We start from the raw sequence: 12,886 nt of genomic DNA on the forward strand, positions 1-12,886 counted from the left end.
TTCAAGCCAACTTTTGCACTCTCCTCCTTCACCCGCATCAAGAGGCTCTTTAGTTCCTCTTCACTTTCTGCCATTGGAGTGGTATCATCTGCATATCTGAGGTTGTTGCTATTTCTCCCAGCAATCTTAATTCCAACTGGTGATTCATCTAGCCCTGTCTTTCTATACATGTAACCCTTTACTCAAGACGAGGAAACAAATAATACACAAGAACAGCAAAAAACCAAGTACCCACACACTCCTATCCATTCTTTAATAGCTATTACATGTCAGATATTTTAATCAAATGATTTTGAAAGTACAGAATTCTCCTCTTGTATAAACTGAGACTTTGTTTAGGTATGCATTGCCTTTTAAAATAAACACTTTAAACAAAATAAGTTCAACTAAGCTAATAAAATGCAGTTTTAACATATATGTGCATGCTAAATAAGTAATTCCAACAAGTCACTTCCAGTCCATGAATTATTATATAAGAAATGTTTAGGAGACCAAAGATCCTGATTCAGAGCAAAAATTTGAATTGGATAATTTTCAGAGAGTATATGTGAGCATGGTCTGGTCGAGTCATGCTCTAATTGGGAATATGGCATTATTAACTGTTCCACAGCTGTTGCCTTTCCTGAGTATGGAGACATAGCTATTGTTATTCCTACATGTGGACCAGAAGTTCCTGATGAGCCAGTAAAGTATTCCTTGGAAGAGTTTTGCAACCCACAGTCAGGACTGTATGATTCAGGCTGTCCCTCTTGTTTTTTCACTTTGGCATACACTAGATCAGTGATGGTGAACCAGTGCCCAAACTACAACCCAAGGTCCACTTATTTATCGCAAAGTGCCAACGCTGCAATAAAACCTGAATACTGAGGTTTTAGTTTAGAAAAAACAACTCACAGCCAGTCCAAGCAAATATATATATATATATCTTGGCAGCACACTGACCAGCCATGCGAAAGCTCGGACGAGTCATGCCTAATGAGTCGTAGCTCATGACATCATCACCTGGTGCTGCTACTCCTTTCAGAGCATGTGCATGGCCCCTATGTGCGCTGTTATCCGATGCTCGGCTGCTGGGATGATGCTGGGGCAATTTGGCTTGCATGCTGACAGAGAGGGCTCTGCGTGCCCACTGTGGCACACGTGCCATAGGTTCGCTGCCACCACTGCACTAGATACTCTTGAAAGTTTGTTATTATATGGTGTCAAGTTGTCTCTCACTTATAGAGAACCCATGAATGAAAGTCCTCCAAAATGACCTGCCCACGACAGCCCTGTTCAACTGTTCTAAATTCAAGACTGTGGCTGCCTTTATGGATTCAATCAATCTCATATCTGCTCTTCATTTTCTTCTCATTTCCCTAGCATGATTGTCTTCTCCAGTGAGTCTTGCCTTTTCACAATGTGTCCTAAATACGACAGTCCCAGTTTTCTCATTTTTGCTTGTAGGGAAACTTCTGGATTGATTTGATATATGACTTACTTGTTTGCCTTTTGTTTGGTCCTGGGTACTTGCAAAGCTCTCCAGCACCATGTTTCAAACACATCAATTTTCTGTCAGTATTTTCACCATCCAGCTTTCACTCCCATACACTGTGATTGGGAATAAAATAATATGGATTATCTTGCCTTTGGTCTCCAGTGAAATGTCCCTACACTTTTCTAGTTACTTCACTGCTGCCCTTCTTCAGATTTCTTGGCTGGAGTTTCCATTTGAATTGATGACTAAACCAAGATATGTAAAACTTTTCACAATTTCGGTTTCTTCATTGTTGGCAGTAAAGTTCTGTAATTCTTCTGTGGTCATAACTTTTGTTTTCTTAAAATTCAGCTGCAGCTCTTTCATTTTCATTAGCAGTTCTTTCAAGCCATCACTGCCTTCTGCCAGTAGTATGGTGTCATCTTTGAATCTTAAATTATTGGTATGTCTTCTGCTTATTTTCACACCTGCCTCTAATTTTAAGCTAGCCTTCCTTATGCTATGCTCTGCATACAGACTGACAGACGGGGAGATAAAATATATCCTTGTCTGACACCTTTGCCTATGGCAAACCATTCTGTTTCTCTGTATTCCATCCTAAAAGCAGATTCTTGTCCATGATACAGGTTACACATCATGACAAGCCAGTGCTGGGACTCACCCATTTTTTCAAGGAACATGTGATGCTCTACATGATAGTTGCTGAAAAGTTGCATTCAAGATTCTGACCCTATTTCAGTCACCTTTTGCTTTTGCTTCTTGCCTGTCTTCAGCAATTGCATTTCTTCTGTTATTCAAGGCTTTTTCTTTCTTTTTGCTACAGGAATTGTCTTTTGGCCTTCTTCCCAAATAATGCCTCTGGTTTCAGTCCACAGTTCTTCTGGCTCGTGCTTAAATAAACCAAGCAATGCAAGTCTGTTCTTTAAATCTGTTGGTTTTAAATGTTGCATTGTAAACTTTTTGATGTTTTAATGTGTTTTTAACATTGTATATTTTATTGTATTTTTTAAAGTGCTATTGTGAACCACCCAGAGAGTTTCAACTGTTCGGTGGTATAGAAAATAAAGAGTTTAAGTTCCTCAGGGATGTTACTGAAGTTGTAGCTTGGCACAATATTTCTACTGGTATTTTTTTCAGCTTTTCTCTGAATTTTTGATATTACAAGTTCATGGTCACTACTGCAGTATGTTCACAAACTTGATTTGGCAGTGAGAATACACCTTCTCCATTTCTTCCTTCCAATTACATAGTCTATTTGATTTCTGTATTAGCCTTCTGGTGATGTCCACATATATAGTTCTTTGACTCTGAACTATGTTCTCTGAAGTTTTCTGAAGTATTTGTGATAAACAGATTCTTGACTTCCCTGGGCTCTGTGTGTCATTCTCCTTTGTTTCTGATGGCTAAGCCAAATTGCCCAACGTTTGATTCTGCTTTATTTCCTATTTTTGCACTCCAGTCACCTAGGAACAGAAGAATGTCTTTGCTTTGTTGCGTTATCAATTTCCTCTTGAACACCTGCATAAAAGTTTTCAATTTTTTCATTTTCAGCATCTGCTGTGGGAGCATAGATGTGAATAATGGTTATGTTGATAAATTTCCCACAAATTCTGACTGATATTGTTCAGGTGGATTTTGCATTTTGGTCTGTTACTGCCTGTGCTATGTCTTGTCTCAGTATAAGAGCTACTTCATTTTTTACAAGTTTGTCATTTCCAAAGTAAAACACTTCTTGTTTGTTTGACTGAAAACAAACTTTGGTGTGCTTACACTGAATACTGTAATGTTCCAGTGTTCCATTTCATGCTTATGGTTTCCAGTTTGCCTTGGTTGATACATCACACATTCTATGTTCAAATTGTATGTGTTGTACAGAATCAGACTTGCCTTCCACCTCTGTGCGTATTAGCCATTAGACTCCCTTTGAGGTTAAATCTCATTAGTGACAGTACTATTTGTACTTGTCCTCTGATGTCTCCACTTTGACCATTCTCCTTGCGTGACCCCACTAGGATACCAGCCTAGTGAAACAGTCTGGCTTCCTAACAGCATTACTCTCAACTTCTCTGACACTTTCAACACATTAAGGTGTGCATCCCAGAGGGGAACTGTTGGGAATATATGTGAACAAATTAGGTATACAAATCTTGTGCAACTGTTGTTGATCTTTCTAGTAGCATACTGTAGTCCCACAATGCTATTTCCTACCAACTCCATCTCGGCAACTTCTTTTCTCCAATTCCCCAAGGCGTGATTACTTAATGCTATTTTTGCAGTTCTTTAGAAAGAAACAAAGGTGGAATAGGGAAAATATGATGCATGAATTGCTGTAGGCAAAAGGTATGTCAAATAATTGTCTTAAGAAACAAATAATTAAATATACCTTCTCACCAGCAAGTTAAAGATAGATCAGAAATGGAGTCAGCACAACCATAAAGGTTTGCAGGCTCCTTTCTTTTCTCTCCCCAAATATGAGTACTACTATCATTAATTCTTCCTATGTTTAAATTAAATAGTACTAAGTAATAAGAATAGGTTAGTAATGTAAAGAACTGTTATTGCAATTTTACTGTCACAGTCTGAATTATACATAAGTCTCATCCATCTTGTGAAACCTAAATAAGGAACTGCAATCCAAAGCACAATGTATAGAAATTACAATGAATGGTGGTATTTGATGCTAAAAGACACATATCCAGTATAAGTTGAAGACAGATGACAAAAAATACAAACAAAAACATAATGAAATAAAACATTACATAACCATTTATTCAAGGTCAACTAATTGTTATGGACAAGCAGCACTAGTCAACTGCAAAGACATCCACAGACAGAGATAGGTAGAAATAGATGTTAATTTGTAAAGTATGAATAGGAATAAATACATGAACTGAACTAAACAAGAACATTTGTTCTAAACAAGTATTATAATTGTGTTATGTGTTTTTACATATTGACATATTTTTAAAAGAGTTGTCCAGAGAAAATGCACTTTCTAAAGCTTGAATATTCATTGTGGACATTGTAACTTGGAGTCTGTCTACAAAATCAAATTTTTAATGTTAGAAGACTTATTCTAGAGAACTTCTAGTGGATCACCTATCTTAGGTGTATATGGAAGCCTGTGGAACAGCTGCTTGAGCAGGCAGTTGCAAATGAAGACTCATGAATGGTAGTAGGGCAGTTCCAAAGTGGCAATTCCCACTAAGAATTTATTTGTGGCCCAGTCTACCGAGAAATCTGTAAGGGAAACCATACTCTCTCTCCAGCATTCAAATGCTTGCAACTTAATTTCAATGTTACTGATAAGCAAACAAAGCCTATAGGAAACTGCAGCCTCCTTAGATACTCAACCTAGAGAGGTCATGGACTCTCCCATACAAGAGACATTCGAAAAGAAACTGGGCAGTCCTCTGAGTGGAATGGTGTAAATTGATGACCTGCAATAGCAGGTGGTTGGACCTGACAGACTTCTTGGCTGCTTCTATTCTACTATTCTATGATTCTATGGTATATGAAGTCTCCCTTAGTATGCCACCCTGTCACACTTCTTTAGAAACATATCTAAAGTCCACCAAAGACTACTGAAAGTGTGTGAGAAGATGAAAAGTTCCTGCATCCCTACATCTGCATTGCTCCTCCTCTCCACAAATCCAATGCATGTGGTACAACTGCTGCCAGCTATTCAAGCTGCTGTAGTGAACAAATTATACTAACACTTTATCATATGAATTACTGAAAGTGTTAAAACCTAGTAATCTGCTGCTACTGAACTCAGTTAGACTTGCACAACTCCCCCATGGGATTACTGAGTAGTGTCCTCCTCCCCTGCAGCTTTACTACCTTGCCATCACTCAAATCTGCTCCTGAAGATTCTCCGATCCTATGGAGCAGCCTGCAAGGAGGAAGTGAAATCTGTTTTACAAATGGTTGCCTTTCCATTGGCAGAACACCACCATTGGGTATGACCTTAAAAATATCATAGAAGAAGAAACAATTTTGGTTTTGAATCAGACTGCTTTTATCATCATTTCGGGTGAAAGAAGGAGCTGAAGCAAGTGGAATGTTTTATGCCCTTCAAAAGGCAGTTCCACACTTTACACTGCAAAACCAACAGAATCTTACACTATTATAATACTAATGTTTCTTGCAGGAAACACGTGATATGTGGACCTAATACATATGGCTTGAAATACCAAAGTGCACAAGTGTAGGAATTCTGGTACAATCAGGCAAGTGTTTAACATTCTCACTTCTTGCATTTGTTATGAGTACACACAGTAATTAGTTTTGTTTTATGAAAGATGACCTGCCCTAGAACTCAGGTAAAGAGTTCTGTAAGAAGAATGACTTTTGGGAGCGGTCTATTAATAAGCCAAATTATGTAATAGTAACCTTATACTTTTCAGCTAGAAAGCACATCCTTTCCTCCTCAAAAGTTACAGCTTTCTTCACAGGGGCAGCCTAGGATTTCATATGGAAATCAGGATTTCATGGACAGCTCAGTGAATTGGAAAGGATTAAGTTTCCAAACATTTCCCATTTAACTCACATTATAACTGCATATTAAAATTAGAAAGGTTAATTAATGGCTAGACTGTATCTGTTTATGTTCTGCAAATAATAGTTTTCTTTTAATTGCGCTTCTGGTAACATGACTAAATAACTTTTACAAGAACATTAAGTCTTCATGGATGTGAGCTAATTCTAAACTAGAGAATCATGGTGCCAGAACCTTGCTTTAAATTTCTCACTTTGTCTACCCACAACAGAAATGAAGTGCCAATTATTATACTGATATTCTTCTTTTTTCCTTTAGTATAATCTGTCAAAAATTACATCTTTTTGCCAGCTAAATATTTATATTCGTCTCATGAGTCCTTTTACTTCAATTAATTATAAATGCAGCAGGGTGTACAAAGTATAATGTTGTTAAGGAACAATATTAAGCTTACAATGAAAGGTTTTAAAGGAGGTTTTTTTCCCTTCAAATACTCCTGAATTTTGATGGGGCATTGTTCTTATGGTAGGAGCACAGCCATCCAAAGCAAAGGAAGTACTATTGTTAGAGTTCCTCTCATTCAGGAATATTTTGATTGACATGTACTTTAGCCATCAAGCTAGTTGTGGAACCAAAGCCAAGACTAGTAGTAAAAACTGCACAACTGGCCTTTATCTGAGTTCAGGCTCCATCAGCTAGGCTCAGTGAACATCATATACTCAGGACTGAATCTTGATTCCCGAGGGCTCGCTCTCTTCGCAGAACAATGTTTAGGCTATACTGGAAGAGATCCAGAAAACTTCAAATGAGAATTGGAAAACAACTTCTTCCTCAAATTCCAAGTTAGTGGATCATTATATGGTCACTAGCTGCTTGTAATTGTAAACTAGGAATAATCTGAACTCAAGAAAACTGTGGAGGTTCTGAACCAGTTCTGGGTATCAGATTTGGATTGAATATGTGTAACCAAACTTAAAATTAATTAAGATGGAAACAGTTTGTTGATGGATATGGCAACCAGAAAGTCTATGTACGATCCACTTTGGATGAGCATACTTATCCCCTTTAAAATCAGGTTCTCAGTTTTGGAATGCTCCTAGATCCAGTTCTGCACCTGGAGGGTAGTGGCTGTGACAGGAGTGCTTTTAACAGCTTCAGCTGGTTCATCAGTTGCATCCTTTTTAAGAGAAGTCTGATTATGATTAAATTACTGTGAAGTCACCTACACAGGTAATTCAGAAATTTCAGCTGGCAGCTGCATTTTGAAGCAAGATGTTAAGTTGGGCTTACAGGTTGGAGCATCATTTCTGATATGATCCCATCTTGATTTGTTTTCAATTTGTTTCAATTCAAAGTGCTATTTTTGATCTTCAATACCTTAAATGGAATAGAGCTAGGTGTCAAGAGCCACTTGAATGGATAAAAAAACCTGTCCTAAATATAGCGGGCAACTTTGGAAATTATACCATATGTTCTGCTGCCATCAGAAACAAAGAGGGGAGGCATGTTGAACAAGACCTTCTCTATTGTGCCACCAAAGTTACATTGTGTCTTCCTAAGCAAAGGTGCTTTGGTTCTGTCAGTAGGAAGCTTACATCTTTCAATGAAGTTTACTGAGTGATGCTATTTGCTATGCAGAGCATCAACAAGTGGCAATGCCATTCTAAATTATTATTGTGATTGAAAATTGTTTTGTGTTCATGAGTGTTTAAATGCATATATGTATGCTGATTTATATTTTGTTAGCTGTTTGAGTATTTCCCTGAACTAGAAAAGCAGGACGAGAATATTTTGAAATAAATGAAAACAAATAATAAGTTTTGAGAGCAAAGGTCAAACTATATTATCTGTGCAAAGGCAACAAACTCCTGTAATGCACTGAAGGTACAACTGCATTTAAATTGTGTACCCAGCAAAGCCAGATATTTTAGTGCCTGTGTGTTGCCAACATTGTTGGATAGATTACTGAACTAGGTAGATCTTATGTTCTTCCAATAAAGATTAATGAAGATTTTTTACCTGCACTCAGAATCACCTAGTACACCCAGTAAGCCATGCAAAATTAAAGTCTGCATACCCTGTTCTAAAGGTCTACATAATGCAGTACTCAAGATAATTCCAGTAACTCTTAATTTTGAGAGTTGGTATAATGCAATTGCTAAGACTGCAAGGAATTCAAATGTAACATCAGTCAAAAATTCACTAAAAGTATAATTCTATGCATGCTTAAACAGTCAAAGGTTCAACAACTCCCAGCATTCTCCAGCTAGGACTTTTTCTGTCTAAACATGCACAGTGACCTCAGGCAAAGAATACTCAACTCCCCATCTACAACATGAAAATGCCAGTCTAACTGATAGGGCTACAGTAAAGATCAGCGAAAATGTATGCGATGTCCTTTCACCATTCAATGAGTGCTATATGTAAGAAGTCAACACATTTTGTCATTTCTCACAAATAAATAGCTTTATTTCTTTAAGTAAAAAGGCATCAAAGCCACCTCCGTCTTTCAAACCATCCAGTTTCTCATATGTTAGATGCAAAACCAGTTTCTTCTATGGGTACCGATTTATCAGATACAAACATTTGTCTCTTTGTATTTCTGTTCTACATAGGGATTTCTAGAGTTTTATTGCCACCCCAGATGCATCAACACTTAAAATTTAAGCAGCAGACTCTCAAAATATTCTAACTGAGGCTGCCATTCTGTGCTTTCTTCCTGAACACACTGGGACTTATTTCAGATTAAACATGCACAAGATTGTGCTATGGGGGAGAGATTTAAGTAAGGTTTGGACCAAAAGATCATTTCCCTTTCAGGAACCTCTCCACCAAATCTCAGACTTCTGAGCCCATTACTACATGCTTACAAAACCAAAAAAAGTGGTGGATTTAACACAGTGCAGTGAATACAAATTGTATCTGCAATGTATGTGAGATATTGCCCCTTTGATAACACTATCCCTACAGACAGTATTGTTATGTTCTAACATGCTTATCTATATCTAATTTGTATCATTCTTATAGCCTACAAGGTACAAAATCTCTGGGCCATGATGCATCCCAAACCAGCCCACAAAACTTCTCTGGAAGAAACTCCTTGAAAAGTATCCCCCACTGTTATCTTCAATCTGAGATAAGAGGCTACAGTACATAAGTGGGGTGGCAGGACTTGCTCAAGCTGGGAAAAGCCCAGATCATCTAAGTCTGGTCACACCACATCCCCAGTGCTATCAGCAATTGGAGACAAGCGCAGGAGTTGCAGACCAGTGGGAATGATCTATCCTGGAAAGAGCTGAGCCCTGCAGCACCAGATCACAGATGCAAGGTGGCAGGACTGGGCAGTGTCCCAGCAGTAGCATGCCCACAGTATTCTCCAATGACAGAGTGGAATCCCACTAGCTTCTCAGTTAATCTGAAAGTGGAGAATGGGAATGCAGAACAGTCTGACATGGCTTGTGCCAGGAAGAATGACCTGTCTTTCTGGCATGGCCTGAACACCTTTGTATAGCATACAGTGTCCAAAGTGGTACTAGAAATTACACAAAGCTAGGGATTCCACCCACTCCAGGACGGGCAGCTGCTCCTTGAACACTGACCACATTCCTTTCTTGTGCTGAAAAGAAGCAAGGTATGCCATGCCTCCCTGAAACAGAAACAAAGGAAAAGGGGAATATCAAGAGGCAAAGTCACACTCCTGATGTGACATCATGGCATGGTGCCATGCACTTGGATGCTATTTGTCTTGCAGTGGGCCTGGTGAGGGGGCAATCTGGCCTCATCCTGAAACTGCACTGCACCCCTGCCCTACAATGTTGGAATCATGTGCCCATAGCTAAGCTCTTGATAGGAACGACATTGTCACATGTTGCCCCAAATGAAGCTTCTGAAATGTCTTCAAGAGCAACTCCATGTAGAATGACTCATGGTGGCCTAATCTCAATGGTATGAACAACATTCAATAAATCTTCAGAGTCACAGCTTTCCCACCAGGTGGAGTTTGTAAGGAGGGATCCTGGTTATTAGAGCTTTAATGAACAGCGAAAGGTCCAGAACTGCCCCAGTTTTAAAATCTGAGTGATGGGAAAGAACGAAACCCTCTATAATGGCTGTCCCTTGCCACATGGCAAGGCTGGCTAACTAACATTAGGATCATGTCTCTTGTAGGACAATTTGAACATCTTTAGATGGGGAATAACAATTGAGTAACTGCTGAGGCCAACTAGTGCCAAGTTGCTTACATTTCCAGTTTCATTGTAATACAATCCGTAAAAACACATTACCTATCCAAAAGAGAAGAATAAAAATCTAATAGTGTGATGGCTGTGAATGAGGGTTGCAAAGGTTAGATGGAATCCAATGCCTCATGATGGCTCTTCCCCATATTATGACATTATACAATCACTTAATGCAAGTCAAGCCTTGCTATTAAAGCTTCTCAAACTCTGGACTAACACCTGTAGAAGGAGCAAATCTCACTTGTGATGGAACAGGATCTTCTAGGATGCAATCAACCTATTTTGGCAGCTACTAGAGTCATACAATTTCCAGAAGCTGCCATTTTCATCTCATGTAGAAAAAGCAATAAGTCTTATGGTCCAAAAAAAGCTTATGCTAGAATATACGTGCTAGTCTCTAAGGTGTCACAGGGCTCTTTTGTTATTGCAACTCTAAATAAGTTTTCCTTGTAGTGAAGACTGCACTAGAACAAGTCCTAGACCTTTGGGGATTTATCAGTTATATATACTATAGGCTCTTATTCTGTCTAAACATGCAAAGGATTGTGCCTCAAAATAATAATATATATTAATACAGCATTCCTTAATATAATTAAGCAAAGAAACTAGTAAATAAGAAAGCTATATATGAAGCACTGTACATTGCAAGGAAAATATAAAATGTAATTCTTATCTTAAATTCTAAACTCCTGACATGAACCTAGCGTCATCCTTGCAGATACCTTACATACAGTACAGAAGTCCTTCTCATGAGTCCAATCTTGCTCCTTTGTTCTCTTCAAATAATTATGGAAATTTTCAAAATGCTATCTTTGACTAGGTAGGACTGACTTTTCCGACCTGCTCCCTGTCTCTAAACAAAACGCATCTTTCATAGATCACAAAGCTCTATTACAATTTGAAGTTTCTCAACTGATAAGAACCACTTTGGTGGAAACATTCAAGTTCCACCTTTCTTCCAATGTCCACAATACCATTATGCAGCAGCAGCTCTGACTGCCTGCAGTACAATGTTAGAACTTTAGGAACTTTTGCTCTCTTATCCTTGTCTTTGCAGGGGGTCAGGGAAAAGGCGTACAATTCTCAAAGTTTTACATTTCTCAAAGTTGTTTTTCAATTTGATAATGAAAAGCAACTTTCAAATATTATAACAATTGTTCTTAATTACAGATTGATGAATAAACTAAATGCTAATTCTTCAATTTTAGAATTTCAGCAAGAGAAATGCATTCCTGTAGCATAACTAATACATTCATACTTAACAGCCATGTTGAGACAGATCTTTTGTTTCCACGTATGAAAAGCTAATGAATCCTGCTATAACTAATCATAGCTTTGTCAGTTCTAACAAAACAGAATCATGACATTTAATCACTCTACATTAAACAAAAGCATTTTATTATGGCATAGCTATTTCAATCTTGAAGTTCCAACTCTGTTAAGACTTCTTAGAGTAAACCTAGTCAGTCTAATTTGGAAATTAAAGGGTACAGTTGCAGCACTTCCAATCTCTGCCATCCAGACATGTAGGTCTGCTAAATTCCACCATGATCATATGGAACTATTGGGGGCTAAGCCACTCATAAAGCTAACTTGCACAGTGAACATAACAATTTTTCAAAGGAGATATGGGGAAAGGGATATTTTCTATCCCTCTGCTCTGCTCTGAAGCTGTAGTATACAAAGGTACCATTTACCCTAAAGCAGACAGGAAATTCTTTCAGAAACATTTCCATTTCAACATTTAAGATTCAATACGTTTTTATTTGGATCGGATGATCTTAATAAAACGCATTCTTAACACATTATTTCATATATTTATGCTACAAGTTTAAGAAAATTGAACTGTATGAAGCCCGTTAGGCCATTCACCCATGAACTGATAGCATCCCTCAATTCAACAGAGCCCCTATGTGTGATGCACAGAGACCACGAAGAAGAAAGCAAGCTTGCTATCTCCGACGCTGGAGTGGCGACTGACCAGCGGCTCCTGACATGAATGCGGAACCACGGGCAACAAAGATAGGCGAACTCTCTCCCAGCCCCCATTTGCTGTCTTCAAGAACCACTGGATCACTTAGCTTCCCGCAAGCTTCAATGAAAGAAACATCTTCCCCGAACTGAAAAACGAGAGGAGACTCCGCCATCGTTTCCTCTCTTCCCATATCCCGACTGAGCGAATATCCCAGAAGCTAAGAAGGCCAAAGTCCACAGGAAGCAGGACAGGCAAAAGATCCCCCCCACACCTCTCGGAGTTCAGGCGGGCAGGAGCAGCAGCTCCCACACACTCACCCTCGGTCACCTCCAACACCTTCACCTGTTCCTCAGCGGCGGCGCGCACTCCCTGCACCGGGCACAGAATCCCGTTCAGGGTCTCCACCAGTGCCTCCTTCAGCCCCTGAGCCACGGGCCCAGGCCCCCCGCCGGCCGCCGCCGCCGCCATTCCGCTGTGGCCCCCAGGCAGCGCCGCAGCGGGCGGGAGGAGAGATGCGGGCGGAGGAAAGTCCGCGGGAGAACGTGCCAGAGAGAAAAGGGGGAAAAGGCGGCACCGGTCGGCTTGTGGGCCTCGGCTGCTACTGCCGCCACCGCGCGCCAAACCCGCGCACAACGACGTGCTCGCACACAGAGAGCGGCGCCTGCGAGAATCACGCTGAGAGCGGTTCTCGAAGC

General features: G+C 39.5%; 1 protein-coding gene across 1 annotated transcript in view; it reads right to left on the bottom strand.

Moving 5' to 3' along the window:
• The window catches only part of IPO9 (importin 9), a 48,659-nt gene extending 35,827 nt beyond the window's left edge, over positions 1 to 12,832 (bottom strand). Inside the window, exon 1 of the mRNA XM_044447619.1 lies at positions 12,509 to 12,832. Coding sequence (XP_044303554.1) covers positions 12,509 to 12,659 — 151 coding nt within the window. The 5' untranslated portion in view covers positions 12,660 to 12,832. The remainder of the gene's footprint in view (positions 1 to 12,508) is intronic.
• Positions 12,833 to 12,886: the final 54 nt, after the last annotated feature.

Source organism: Varanus komodoensis, unplaced genomic scaffold (genome assembly GCF_004798865.1).
Source record: "Varanus komodoensis strain SLA01 unplaced genomic scaffold, ASM479886v1 scaffold52, whole genome shotgun sequence".
NCBI classification, from domain to species: domain Eukaryota; kingdom Metazoa; phylum Chordata; class Lepidosauria; order Squamata; family Varanidae; genus Varanus; species Varanus komodoensis.